The 15,868-nt window shown below is 36.4% G+C and overlaps 1 protein-coding gene across 1 annotated transcript; it reads left to right on the top strand.

The window, feature by feature from the left end:
- Positions 1-207: 207 nt before the first annotated feature.
- On the top strand, positions 208-15,469 carry LOC149556791 (sm-like protein LSM1B). Its single transcript, XM_089831324.1, has 5 exons — positions 208-753; positions 14,267-14,335; positions 14,495-14,610; positions 14,725-14,787; positions 14,887-15,469. The coding sequence occupies exons 1-5, from the start codon at positions 693-695 to the stop codon at positions 14,962-14,964; spliced, it is 387 nt and encodes a 128-aa protein (XP_089687450.1). The 5' UTR covers positions 208-692; the 3' UTR covers positions 14,965-15,469.
- Positions 15,470-15,868: the final 399 nt, after the last annotated feature.

Here is a 15,868-nt window from a genome sequence, read left to right as displayed (position 1 = left end):
TAGATTGTTTGGTATAATAATTTTTTAACCACATTTGTTTCTACCAAATGATTTGACAAACTTTTTTCATTTCATTTACTACTTTTGAGAGATGTTTAAAAAGTTGTAGTACTATTGCATGTAAATTGAGTGGAATATCCTATTCCACCGAACTTCTTAATTAAAAGTGAATGATATATACACCAATTGCTTGGGCATGTCTAATCCACGTGGAGTCCAGGTTGTTGCCGGGGTTGGAGGATCTCTCGAGCATACAGGCTGAGAGACGAGAAGAGAGGAAAAGTAGAGCAAAGGCCGATAGCAGCAGCATCATGCTCACCATAAGATGAGAGGAGTGACATAGAGAGCTTTTTAAGCGTTTGCCTTTTCTTTTAAAACCACAGATTTGGGGATTGGAAGCGGCCATTGCCATTTCCACCACCGTCCAGGTGGGGTAGAGGGAAAAAGCCACTTTGTGGGCAGTAAACACACCATCTTCGTTTTATCACTATTGAGCGGAGGAAGGGCAGATTTGAGAGAGGATTTAGGGCATCTATTCAAGGTTTTATACCGGGACTGCGATTTTTAGGGCTTTTCAAGAGATCGATAAGGGGGCTGCCAATGCTATTTAGGACAGACAGCGCCACGTTTGGGTGTACCGTAGACATATTGTCAGTATTACCAGCAGTGGAGTGTGAGGGTAAAAAGAGGGGATGTCTTGGCCAGGCTCGGAGGACATCTTCCTCTCGACTTCTCTCGCCAGTTATCTAGACAGTTAGTTTTCTCAACCCTTTTCTCAACATTTGTTTATTCAAGCAGTATTAGCAATGGTTAAAGCGGATCTGGCCGTGGGCATCTTTTGTTCTGCGCTGCAAAATTGCTTTCTTGGCTGGCGGATCTTGATTTGATTAAATTTGTTTTTTCGCGGCCGATTTGATGAGTGAAGTGGGCTTTTTATGTTCTGTTTCTTTTTCCTCACATGGGTTTGATTCATATCATTTGTTGATAGTGGGTGAAGGTTCCAGTTACCAGGGGTGAAATTAGGCTTTATTTGGAAAGGTTGACTTCGGCCTATTGATTACTTCAAGATACTGTGTTTTGTCTATTATGTCTTTTTCTGCCATGCGTTCTGTTGTTAGGAGACGACACTTGTTGACGAAATTGCAATCCTAATACTCTTAGGTCATCAATGTCATGTACGGTTAGTCCTCGTTCCATAACTGCACGCGGTTGTTTAATCTAAAGAATATGATCCTTATATATTTATCTAGCCGGGCCTGCAATGGTTTACAATTTGAATACGTTGTCTGCAATGCGTGTGTAAACAGTAATTTCTGCAGGGAATATCCATTTTGATAATGACTATAGTATGAGATGGGACACTAAGATACAGGGCAGATGTGATGGTTTGATTTCAGAATGGACTAATTCCGAAGAAACTACCTAGCTTCGGTTTAAAGAATGTACGAATAATTGCGACGAGTGGTTGCACCTTGAGCCTTACCAGTTCAATGTTAAAAAAATACCAGGTTATGGCTCATATATAATTGATTAGTTATGGGCACTTTGGTAATTGTTGACATGCTCAGCGAAGATTCATTCAATGTTTTATGCCAGATTCTATTCAGAGGTTCATTACAGTTTTTAATTGCCTCAGAATATCTTGGGAATGGATAGAATTCATTTTTGTTTGTTGAAATTCAATTTTTTTTATCTTGAAAAGAATTCTTTTGTAGAGTTTTGTGAAAAGTCATCATTTTTAATGATTTCTATATGATATCGGGGTCTATCTAATTAGTGAGAAGCCAATTTTACTCCCGGTATTGATTTTAGTAGGTTTTATTAATATTTTAGTCAAGAAATAAAGAAAGTTTACTGTTTATCTAAACTACAAATTTTATGGATGTCCTGGATAGATACCATTACATATCCCATGCACTACCACCTGTGCAGCTGACTGAATTGAGATTACAGGTGCACATGTTGTAAGCCCCACCAGGTTGGAAGTTTTTCACCAAGATAGAAGCAAATGATCTTCTGTTAGGACTGTGTGGAATTCCTAAACTTAGTATTGATCTCAAGTTTTTGTTGTTTTTCCATACCTTTGGTGTAGAAACGTTACCTCACGCTTGGTACTTTAGTATAGTAGGTGTCTGGAAGATGAGCTTCAAACTGTTATGTTGTGTACCTTCATTATGATTCCACTAGCTCTAAGATATTAGGAGGCACTTTAGTCAACTGCCCCGTGGAGGTACATCCAAGATGTTCTTCAATCATCCTGGAGATGGCCAAATGTGCTAATGGAAATGCAAGTTTCTATAATGTTTTAGAATAAAACATAGTTACACCGCCCTAGGGGACAACAAAACAAGGGCACAAGTTTCTGGGATGGAGGGACAGAGGGGCCTTAATTTGGGGATGGGAGGGGGACAATTGCAGGGAGCAGGGGGGTTGTATATACTATACATATGGTACTTAAAATGCTCGTTATGAAAAGATGTATTGCAATAGAAGATGTAAATATATAAAAGAGTAAATACTTAAACATTGCATTGAATTGGAACATTGAACATTGAACATAAATAGTTGAATCAGCAAATAGTCAATGTCCCCCCATCCTTGATGGAGGTGGTGGAATCTGGTGGCACCGTTGGGGATGGGGAGACAATCCCCCGTGCATCTGCGTCTCCGAGACATGGGGCAGGGGGGGGATGCATCTTGTTTACTATGGAATAAAATCATTCATCACATTAAGAAAAGACTGTTAAAGATAACACGATCATGTTATAACATCAGTATAGCATGACATAGTATTATAGCATTAAAATAGCAGCAACTGAATAGATCACGACAACATTGACAATAGTATAATAGGCCACAATTATAAATTTGTAGATTCATAGCAAATGATACATGTTATATAATAGTTGACACTTGAGACCAACATATATAATTTGAATCTCTGACTTAATTGTTTAAACCTTTAATCTTGAAGTCTCTAACTTAAAAAAAAAAAAGTGTTATCCGGGGATGCATCCCAAGTATATTTTCAGCCATCCCTGTCCCTGTCCCGGAAACGTCTTGGAGACTTGGGGACACCTAGGGGACTTCAACTTTGACTTCTAGAACAAATTAGACTTCGACTCTCAAAGTAACACAAATTTGGTAGACGAGTTCTGCCGATTCATATATTTTAAGGTTCTATAATGTATAAGTACATGCTTTAGCCATGTCTTCATATAAATATTTTAAATTTCTCTATATTTTAATTTTCCCTATTGTTATATAGCCGCCGCTGCCACCCCCCCCCGGTCCCCAAAATTGACAAATGTTTTGTCGTCTCGGAAACCCATACCACTGTCCCCTGCCGTCCTTGTCCTAGAAACTTAAAACTGATATGGTATTTTAGAACCGGTTATAATTGTTAGTTGCAAAGAAAATTTAAAGATTCTTTTTTAGTACTACTCATTGACTTGTTGGAATTGGACTCGTATGCTAATAGGCTTCTCATCGACTTGTCTGAATTGGACTCGTTGTATGCTAATAGGCTTCTAACAATATGCTTGTAGACTCTTGAGAACTATTGCACAATGAATTTAAGACAGCCACAAATAATTAAGTTGAAGGCCTTGCAATAATTAAATACACATTTTGATAAATAGGAAAATGCATTGTGTAAGGACCCCCCTATAAAATCCAATCTCTGCTATATTGACCACATACTTCAATTTAATTTCCAATTTGGGACAACCCCTTTTGCAATATCGATTGTAAAAACTATTTCACTTTCATTGTAACATTGTTTCTCAGTTTTGCAAGTCATGCTTTATAATATAGATTACAAAGTAACTACGTCATTCCCTTAACAAATGATAGAAACTCTCTACAAACTTCAGTACGATGTTTCTCTCCATTACTGCCTATCATTGTAATGTACCGAGAACTGGGGTTATCTTTGGATAAGTAATACCTGCAAAATAAATGTCAGAATTGAATAATAACAAGTCTAACTATAATACTCTACCCTCTATCCACTCTCTATCCTAACCCCAAACCTTAAAGACATCTCTATCTTGGGATTACTGATCCTCTTGAGGATTTCTGGGTCCTGAACGATGTAATATCGATTCTACTACTACCTTTGGTTACTTCTTCGTTTTCTTTGGAGTGCTCCCTCGAAGCCTCTTCTCGGAAGAGTTAACCCCTATCCAAGGCCCTTAACAAATATGCATACGTTGACCTCAATGGAATATTTGAACCATTATATCTTTCTCATCTAGCCATTTATATGGGGTTATATTGACCTTTTGCAATGGCACTATTAGCCATTTATACGAAGGTTGTACTAACCTCTAGCATTGGCACTATGAAGGTATCATTTTCGTCTAGCCATTTATACGGGGGTTGTATTGTCCTCTTGCATTGGCATTATTAGCCATTTATACGAGGGTTGTCTAACCTCCCATATTGGCACTATGAGGCATCATCAATCATGGCTCAACCATTTATATAGAGATGATTTCAATCCCTACACTGGCTCTTAGCCATTTATATAGAGTTGAGTACCATCTGTATATTGATAATATGAGAATTTGTTTCATTGTTCCCTTACATCTAGTTTATGATATCAAATTTAAATAATTATTAAATGTTATTAATTTTGAAATAATGTAGATCTTCATATATATGTGTGTGTGTACCTTGTCTCATAAATAAGGAAAACAAAAATTTATTCTATATCTTATATTATAGTTGCACAGGCCAATGGCCCTTCACCCTTACAAATGACCCTTCACCCTTTACACATAACTGGTTAGACTTTAATAATATTTCCATCTACTTTTCATCATTACTTGCTTACCTTTATAATTATTGAATGTTAATGTGTTGTGATTTGGTCCCTCTTATTTATTGACAAATAGTGGATGTGCTATTTTCTACCTAACCTATCTCGTTGACTTCTTCGATGTATCCCTTGTCCTTCTTGAGCAATTATGTCCTTAATGTGTGAGGGTATATATCACCCGTCTAGTTATCATTCATGAATTTCCAATGCTCAATTATACTCGATACTTTTTGATATATTGACCTTCCAAAGCCATTGTACATGTATCATTCAGCACGATCAGTTTAAATGTCTGCTATAATTCTTAATCTTTCTTTCTTGGTTGATGCCTCCCGCCCTTTAGTCTTGGGTGATGACATGGATTGATGATTGGGCTACTTCCTTCTTCTACGTACACCTTTTATTACTGGCCATTTTTCTAAGATGCCTTTAAACCTCACATTATCTTCTTTTTGTTTGTTTCACGGCTTTCTTCATAATTTGATGGTGATATTTGTTGTGCCTATCTCCTTTTATTTGTTGATCTTTTTTGCAATGTTTGTGCTTCCTTCTTGGTCAATTCGATGCTGAAATGCATTCATTTTTCCTTTGGTTATATATGCTATCTCTTTTCCTATTTGGTGTGACCCCTTTACGTGGTAAGTTGTGCCTTTTCCCATTACCTTGATTGATTGTCTAGGGTGTTGACCCTAGTTTTGGTTTTATTGCTTATTGAGCCATCAGGTATTTTGAATATTATCGAAGAATTATTCATTCAATTCCTTCCATTAATATTGCATTAACAATTAATTGAGGATGTTATATTATTGATTATATATTGATTCACATTATATGAATTAATAATGTTATTTACACATTGATTGATTATTTAGGTTATTATTCATTATAATTTTGATAATATTGATTAGCAATTTTCGAGCCTATTTATTTGTATACATGGTTCATGACAGTAATTGAGTTTTTCATGGAAAGGGATGAAGTTGAATCAATGGTAAGAGAAGTGTTGCTAGCATTAGAAGCCACAGAGATTGAACATGGTTTTTGTGTGCATGGTGTACATGCGGGTGTGGGTAAATCATTGTAATCAACACAGTTTCTAGTATTTTGTTTTGTTAATAGGAGAGGGCACTTGTTTAGCTTCTTCCTTAGTATTTTCCTCAGATTGTCTATTTATAGTGTACGAATCTGCATGGCTTTTGCAAGTAAAATCATGGGACAATGTTGTATTGTCGCTTTATCCTCCACTATGATATTTGAATCATTTACTTAAATATATTTACCCACATTTTTTTAAAACAAAAAATAAATTTGCTTTCTCCTCGACTCTCATGCAATGTCCCCTCCTAGATTGCCCTTTTATTAATGTCCTATAATACAATTATAATAGCTAAGATTAGAGGGATGCCTTGCCAAATAGTACTTTTCATTTCAATAGCTTGATATAAACCCTGCAAAACAAGAACAATTGCACACACACACACAAACAATTTGTTGTTAGCATGATGACTCAATGACAACACTTTCAAACCTTTCACTAGAGATTTAGGAGACCATGTAACATATTGAATTCCTTATAGAAACTACTACAATAGAGTACCCTGTTACCCGACCCTAGGCTCAAGGGCAGAGGCTCTACCCCCCTTGGCTTCATAGCTTATGGCTAAGTCACAGAGTTCACCGAATTTTCGGCTTCAGGTTTGAAATTCGGTGAACCCAAAAAATGAAAAAAAATTTGTTAAATTTGTCAAAAATTTCATATTGCAATATATCCCTTGTCGTTTTGCATGAGGGTCTAAGTATCTTATTTGTGTTTGATGGTCGAAGCATTTCTGATGGTCGAAAAGAACACTGCAAGTCATCTTTGGCAGTTGTGTTGTCTAAAGTTGTCATTCATCTCTGGCGGTTGTGTTGTTTGAAGTTTTGAAGTTGCCATTCGTCTTTGCCCAACAATCTCCCACAGAAGCTTTGTCATTTTCAACTTGCCCGATGGTCAAGGATGTAACAATATATTTATAAAGTTTTAGTTTTATTTTTTAGGTTTCAAGTTTACTAGTTTTTTATTAAGTTATTTTTATGAAAGTGTTTATTAGTTTTTACGAAAGTAAAATATTTTATGTATTGTTTTTAGGAAAACATTTATATTTTATGTATAATTTTTTTAAATTTTTTTTAGTAATATATTAATGTCTTGTTTGTTTATATATGATTATTAATGATCAAGCCTCACCTTACCTTGAGAAGAAATGATCTTTAATGCATTTGCAAGAGATTTTATCTGTATCATTTATCTATTGAATATTCATATAATAATCACCAGGCTTATGAATACACAACAAAACATACAGAATCTAATAGCAGTATTTATTTATGTTACTTCAGCCCAGTATATTCATGCATCATGCACAAATATACAAGTTTATATATATATGCTAAGTTACCGATGCTGGTTCTGATGCTGGTGCGGGTGCGGGTGCAGGGTGCTGATTTGTGGATTTTTTGGGGAATTTTGGATGTGCTTGGGTGCGTCCATACATAAATATATATGTTTTTAAATATGTATCTATATAAATATGTATCTATATAATTTATGTATGCAAAGAAATACAAGAAATATACAAAAATAAAACATTTTGTAGCAATTCGCATAATCAAATTGAAATAACAGTTATAGGAGAATGAATGGCCATGAATGACCTCTTTTAGGGCCGTTTTAGGGTTGTGAGGCAATTAGGAGAAAAAATATAATTAAAAAAACCTATTAAACACATATTTTAATAAGTCACTTAAGTGACTGGGCGCTCAAAATGGCTTGATGCTCAACGGATTCTCTTTGGGGGCTCTCCCAAGCATCCCGCGTGCATCCGCAGGAGGGAAGCAAGATTCCTGGCAGCATCCACGATGCATCCTAACGCCTCCAAGCATCAGAATGCATCCGCACCTGCATCTGCCCTAAGTATATATGTATGTATATATATCACTGTAATTGTTCTGTATATGATGTCCAGAACAGTATGCACCTCTCTTTATATAGCCAGCAAATGAAATGAATCAATCCCTCTGTGAAAGGATAATAAACACCTCTGTTATTAATTATTCTTGTCATTAATATCTTCCCCCTGACTGATTTTATCATCAGGCAGTTCTATTATACCCTGTTTAATGCTGTTTCCCGCGTCATTATTTCCTGTCTAGGAATTGCTGATCACAGATGTTCAGACTTATTGGTTTGTTGTCCTTCACCGTAAAACTCTGTTTGTTAACTTGCAGAATGTGTGTAAGATGACTTGTATGGATATATTCACATACTCAAAAATAATCAACCAAATAGTGTGTTGTACTTGGCTCTTCTGTGCTTAATATTTCTTTCTCCAAATTATATCATTTTAGACTCCTGTTAAATGAGATGGTTGTGACCCTATTTTTGTGGTCATGTCCTCCTGTCTCCACTACTATTCGTCTTTATTAATATTAACGTATGAATTTATGTTATTTAATCTCTCAACATTATGATACATTAAATAATTAAATTAGTCTTTATATTAATAATAATATTTAATATTTATGTTTTAGCGCGCACACACGCACACACATATTCAGGTGCAAACCTGGTACAGGTTCGTCTGTGGGTTCGTGCCCAGCACTGTGAGTGTGCCCGGGTTCACACAACCACACGCCCTGTGCGCACCCATCACAAATCCCGGCACATCCTCTGAGTACCCGGGCGAATCCACTGGGTACCCAGGCGAACTTGTGAGAATTATATTTAATTCCTAACCATAAAACACCCTAATACGAGGCCTTCAAACACACTTTCATTTCATTGGGTACCCAGGCAAACTTATGAGATTTATATTTAATTCCTAACTATAAAACACCCTAATACGAGGCCTTCAAACACACTTTCATTTCATTTTTACCTCTCCTTGTGCTTTTTCGCGATGAAGATCTACTTTCAGCTGCTGAGAATCCCATAGATGTTGATTCTTTTGATGACCCTTATGAACATTGAACATTGAGTTGTGTTTCATGAATTATATTGTGAACATTGATCAGTGCTCAAGTATTTAAATTTTTAATGTATATTTTTGACATTTGGCATTGATCAATGGTCAAGCATCCTACTATGAAATTATTTAGTTTTACAATTCTGTATATTTCTTCTATTTTTTATGTATATATAATGTATACACACACACACACATACACATTATGCACACACATATCCATATGTACTGAAGCCCCTAGAAGAAAATTCACGTATCCACGTACCCACGCACCTGACTTTGTGGGTTCTCACAGGCTCGCCTGGGTACTCAGTGGGTGCACCCAGGTTCGTGCTGGGGGTGCACAGGGTGTGCAAACCCAGGCGCACCAGCAGTGCTGGGTGCGTACCCTGTACATGATCAGCCAGCATGAACCCACAGATGATCCTGTACCAGGTTTGCACCCGAACCTGGTCAGAGGGCTTATTGTGTGAGTCCAGTAACATAGACTTTCTTTCTTCAGATATTTCAATATCTATAGTGGTTGCCCAAGAAACCCAGAAATGTTGCAAACATGTAATAAATGTTCCACTCTCTCCACTATGGATGACCATGACCGTAAAACCATCAAGTGGCAACAGTTTGATGATTACATAATTTGAGGATTTCCACTATTTTTCTGCTAAGGTACATTCATTTTTCATGACAAACATGTCAATCAGAAACTACATCACAAAAATATTTGCATAAAAATAACAATTCTATTGAACAGAACTACAGAAGTACAATGCTGGGAAGGCTCAAAACAATGCCAAAAACCCAAGGATTCCTGACATCACCAAAAATAGTAGCCATATTATAGAGAAGGGCAAATAAGCAGGGTTGGGATGTAGAAAATTCAGCAGAATGCATTCTGACAGAAGGCCAAAGGGAGAGAGTTGTTGATCAATGTTTTGCCAAAGCTGCCGAAGTTCTAGGATTGAGTGTAACACCAGTATTAGCCAGCTTATTAGCTTCTTTGTTATACTTTCCACAAACATGCTTTAGGTCAATGTGATAATCATAATTCTGATTTGTATGTGAACAGATATCCTTGATTACATAGGAGACATTGGTGGACTTACATTGCCATTTTTTTAATAGTGCTGACAATTACCCTAGAGTTTTTAATGACATCGAGTTGTACTTCCTTTTTCTTTTGCTATAGAGAGGCTCAATTTCCAAGAACAGGCTTGAGCATGGTTATTTGTTGATGGTTCCGGTCCCACTGCTTATTTAAGCAGACTTTGCCATTTTTGAAGATGTTTCACCCACCTCCAGAAATTCTGTGTTCCCTTTAGATGCTCCATTAAGAGAGAGAGGTTTTTGGTGAAATGGAGTGGGATGATAAATTGTATGCTTCTTCAATTTAGAGCAAGGGATACCCTGAGGTGAAAGGAAAGAGACTGCATTGCTGTAGCCCATGTAGGAGTATGCTATATCCTAAGATAGAGTCATATATGACTCTCCAAACTCCTCAAAATCTGTTGGGGATATGATGTTTTACTAATAAGGGCTAAGCAGAAGGATTAAACACTCCTTGAATTAAAATTAACCTATCTATGGCATCTTCAAAGGTTTAAGGGGTAGAAACAGCAGGAGAGGCACAAAAATGTTAATCTTCAGACCTGTTTGAATAAGAGCAGTGTAAAAATAGATATCCCTGCTTTCTTCATGCTGCTGACATAGTGAGCACTGGCATGGGCCCTCAAAATTGCAATTCTGAATACTATTCCATGTTAGTTGTGGGTTTTGCAACAACCACAAAAAGAAGCATGTTTTAGGCACATGTCATGAGTCAAAATGTGTCTCCTTGTGGGCAGCAGAGATGAACATGGACAGCTAATGGCCTTTACTTATCAAACAAATTAGTATTTAAGTCATAGTTCCGAAAATTGCCCAAAAATCGCCAATTCGGCAAGTCGATTCGACCAAGCCGATTTTTTTTGCATCTTGAATCGGAATCGGTGATTTTTTTGGCATGAATCGCCTCGATTCATTCCAAAAATTACCTGAATATGTCCTAAAAATCGGCTATAAGTTAGTAACTTACGAGTTTATTATCTGCCTGTCAGTGATTTGTTTATCTTGTCAGAAGAAGAGAGTAACAAGGGTATTTACAATCGAAAACCTCTGTACTACAGTTGTGATAAAGTTTATCACAACTGTAGTACACCTTTATAAATTTCTTAACAATATACCATGCATCTCGGAGTTAAGATGGGACAAAGTATTAATGACAGCACTTATATAAAGGTTTTGATGTTACTAGAGAATCTGTTTTAGTAAGCTTTAACAATTTCTAAACCACCTTTGAATGCCCTTTTTGGTATGGCAAACTCATTTTGCCAGGCACACAGAGGTGACAAATTTGAGGTCTTAACATTCACAGACATATCTTTAGTGGAGGATCTCTTGGAAGGCTGAATAACCTATGTTGGGGGTGGCGAGCCACATTATGAGTTCACTGAGCCTCCTCCAGTGATGTCTCTCTTTTTGAGCCAATGCCTTGTCAGGCAGAGCAAGTTATTTTTTCTGGGTATATAGGGTACATGGGATTTTAGCTTTTGCAGGCATGAAAGGTGCAGAATTTTTTGGTGTATGCCCTGTTCTTCCTTGGGATATGAGAATATCTGGGTCAGTGGGATCATGTTCAATTTGAAGTCAACTGTTATGGTAATATGCATATGGGGTGGTGAGTTTTGGTATGAAATTAGTGTTTCCCTGATGGTTATGGTTTTAAAGTGGGTGCAAGCATTTGAGTTCTGAGCATCACCAACACCAACACAAAATAAAGAATCTAATGCTATACTGTGCTTGGGGAGTCTCTGCAAGCGCTGGATACACTCTGCAGGTTGTTAAATGATATGTATTATATAGTTTCTATTGGGTCTGGTTTATTGGTAAGATTGGCATTTTCTCTCCTACTAAAACTGGCATTTATTTCCATTTTAATGAATTTCCTTTTAAATTGGAAGTAGACAAAGGCCTGAAGTAGCTACAGTCCTGTTCAGCCTGTGTGGTGTTCCTTTGACAAGTTGTACATGAGGCAAAAAATTGTTCCATATCTGCTTTATGAGATACTTCTAGAAGAATAATATGGTGCACTTTAGAAGAATTAGGTAGTGCTGCAGGCCTTAAATAGGGTAGCTTGACCAGCAGCAACTGAAAAATATTATCCCACTAGGACCTTTATTCTTGAATTATTATTTTTTTCTCAATAATCAGTATATTTTATTAATAATGTTAAATTTGGATTTTATTGAATGGATTATTAGCTACAAATCATACATGTATTTTGAATACCAGAAAAACTTTTCTGTTGCTTTTCTACGTGCATCTTTTCTGGCTCAATATACAGCAAAACTTCACTGTTGTCATGCACAACTATTATCTTGTATCCCTTCAGTAGATATATCTAGGCATTGCTTGCAGCAAAATATTAGTATTTGTACTCTTCTATTGCATTTCAAAGCGAAAGCCTGCAAGTTGATTATTTACATTGCTCTCTAATTTTTCTTTTGGCAATTTGTACTTCAATTTTTGACAGTTTAACAGTAAATTAAAGACATCAATTTTCCACAATCCATCATGTATAGCAGTAGACAGTTTCTGGAAGAGATTGTGTTGCAGTTTTTGCGTCAACGTTTCGGATCACACTCTGATATATCATCAGGACAAAAGAGAGCTGAAGGATGAGAAAGAATATAGATAGGGTAAAGTAACCAAACAAGTGCTTTCTCAACAAACATTTTCTGGAATTATTGTAAAGTAATCATAAGGGTCAATGTTTTATTGTTGTATATATTAATAGCAATTCTTATCAGTCAGCTTCTTATTTTCAGAAGCAAGTGTGTACAACACCACCTGCATTTTCTGATGCAATAAATTTCAGTGCAAAGGGCTGAGACAAAAATGGAAGTGCATGAACAAGGCATCAAATTATTAACTTCTTCCTAAACTGGAATGCGGTGTCTTCAACTCTATCCATTAATTACCTTTAAGATTTGTAGGGATGCTAGGATGCCTCCAAATCCTGCAACAAATCTTTCCATAAGAAATGCAGTCCACACATTCGTCTTAATTGTGTCACATTCTTTGGATCATCAACAATGGTTCCTAAATATAGAAGCTCATATTTGGTGAATTTTGCACTTAGATACCTGTAAATACCTATGTTACCTGGGGACGTTCAGCAACTTAGCCTTACATGGATGCATGGGAAGCCATTAGAAACTTTTTCTGTAATTATTGATGGACTGGGAGAATCTACCAAAGCATTTGTCACAGCTTTGGAGTCTGCCATTCTTGAGGAGTCCAGTCAGCAGGCATAATCTCATTCTTTACTTTGAGATTCAAAGGAATTGTAAACTAATTCCTTTTCTAGTCTCACCATTGAGAAACAAAGGTTGAAGCAAGCTGAGAGTAAGACCCTGCTATCTTTGCCAATTTAATTGGAAGGGCCCGGTCTTGACTCAAAGAGAATAGATCCAGTAGACAGAAGTGCAATGATCCTAAGAAGGTCTTCATAGTTGTGTTTATAGACAAATAATAACTGGAAGCAGTTTGCAATAAAAAAATTACAAGGAACCACTGAAGATCACTTAATAACTATAAAGATATGAAGCTGCAAGGAACTGTAACAATCTTTTCAAAAGATGCGTATTGAATATCTATCTATACATGGGTTGGTTGTCATGTATAATACATGTTTCCTTCTTTGCCAGGGTTACCACTAGATTCCAGATTTGAGTTTTATATTTAAGGGCATCCTCATTCTTAGGATGCTTCTTGTTGGGGCTGCATTATTTGGACTGAAACCTTCAAATCAAACAAAGAATTAGTACTACCACGAACTTTGAATTTTGATCTTCTTAAGAATCTGTAGTTGATACGAGGTTTGGATTATGAATATTCTGATTCTCACAATGACTAGTCATACAGCTGTTATTAACCGATTTTTACTGGATGGAGCTAACTTCCCAAATAGTTTGGAAAATCTTTACCAAGATTGGAAAAACCTAGTACAGAGTTTGTGCATCTTGTTTGTGCTTTGATCTATAAATATTTTTCTAGCGTCAGCCATTCTCTATCTGGTATTCTCATAAGTGCCTTGTTATTTTCTTGGACAAATTACTACTTGAGTAGCTAAATATGTTTTGTTTTGCATGCTTTGTATTAATCATGTTCTTTCCAGTTTCTGTCAAATGCCACAGAAAGAAGTTTCAGATTATTAGTCCAATACAGAACATAATTGCATTGGTATTTGAAACTTATTTTGTTTGATTGTTCGCTATTTGTAATATTGTGGGCTCACATCTGTTTAAGAGTAAAATCAGTGGGCACTGCCTTAATTTATTTAGTTGGCTGGATGGCTCAAAAGTAATAAAGCTCATTGTGAAAACAAATATTGTGGCAGAAAAATTATTGGTCTTGCTGCGGGATGGCAGAAAGCTAATTGGGATACTCCGTTCGTTTGATCAGTTTGGTAAGCTTTCATTTTTATGGTAACTATGATTCATAAGATGCTAGTAGGATCCAGGTTGTTTGAACAATTAATTTTTATTGCATTCTCTTGAGCTTGGTCTCTGCAAGGCAGTGATAGTATTGCAAAAGTGTCTTGACCCTGGGATATTTGTTGTTACAGCTAATGCTGTACTAGAAAATACTTTTCAGAGGGTAATTGTTGGAGATCTCTACTGTGACAAACCACAAGGTCTATATGTGATTCGAGGCGAAAATGTTGTATTGATAGGAGAGATGGTATGAACATTTTATCACATTAATGCTCTACAGAATGCATCTGCTTGTTTTCATGGTTTCTTTGCATGGAAATGGAGTTATGCAAAACTGTTTTTTTTGTTGCCATTGGTATAGGATCCTGACAGGGAGGACCTTCCACCTAATATGATTCAGGTTTCTTCTACAGAAATTGAGAAGGTAGGAGTCAAAGCCTTTTGAGTTCATATCAATTGCATGATATAATATGATAGTTTACTTTGTATACATGTATTTTAATGTTGCTTTACATGTGAACAGGCTGAGAAAGAGGAGAGAGATGCAACGGACCTGAAAGGATCTATGAGAAAACGAATGGAGTTTCTTGATTTAGAATAGCCACTGGAGAATGTAATGTTGCCTATGTCTCCCTTGTGAAAATCGTTCATGTGGATTTAATTTTTTTCAGGGTATAATATGGAGCAGTGTATTAGATATGTGTCCTGCCAGTTTGGCGAGTTTTGTGCTGAATGGCCCGCAAATATTATCGCGGATGGCGCATATGAAAACATTTGGTTGGAAAGGGCTTTGTCCTTTTCCAACTGATTGATGAATTGCAATCCATATACCTGCACAAATCAAGTGTTCAATGGCATAATGGGCTACCTAAGGTTAAGTTATTAATAGTTCATTGTTAGTGTGTTCTTGAGTTCTATTTTGCTTTTAATAAGATTGTTCGTAGTCTTAGGAAGTGAACATCATCCTCATGCTGCATGATGTTCTCAGTTTGGCTGTATTATTTTTTGTAAGATATGGCCATGGCCATGGAGCACTCAGTGTGCTTCAGAAGGATGAATACTAATAAAGTGCGAGTGAATACATCTGGATTTTTTGAAGACCAGAACATAGGTTTGGTTTTTGTGTTGGAAATGTTCAGTGCCTTAACTTTTCAGATGGCATTGACATTGGCATAATCCTTCATGGATAATGATCGTGGAAGTCATCTATGGCTATTTTGCATTTGAATTGTGACAACTTTTATTACTAGAAGGAAACAGCTTTAATAGATGTTATATATGATTTTCCTTGGGACTGGTTAGTTCAGAGAAACATTACAAAGTTAGCTTGTTGGCCTTTTCTATTGAGTTGGTGTTCGTTTTTTGTATCACTTTTGCAGGGAGGTACCAATAGTCAGCAAAGGAGTATTATTTACTAGAGGGCGTGAGCACCAAAGAACAAACTATAAAAAATAAATATAACGTATCACAGTACAATACTTATTCAACAATGCTACCCAAGAGCC

This window comes from Cupressus sempervirens, chromosome 5 (assembly GCF_028749045.1).
Source record: "Cupressus sempervirens isolate cs-2001-9-10 chromosome 5, ASM2874904v1, whole genome shotgun sequence".
Classification (NCBI taxonomy): domain Eukaryota; kingdom Viridiplantae; phylum Streptophyta; class Pinopsida; order Cupressales; family Cupressaceae; genus Cupressus; species Cupressus sempervirens.
Note: the sequence above shows the minus strand (reverse complement) of the source record. Positions and strands in the feature narration are given on the sequence as shown.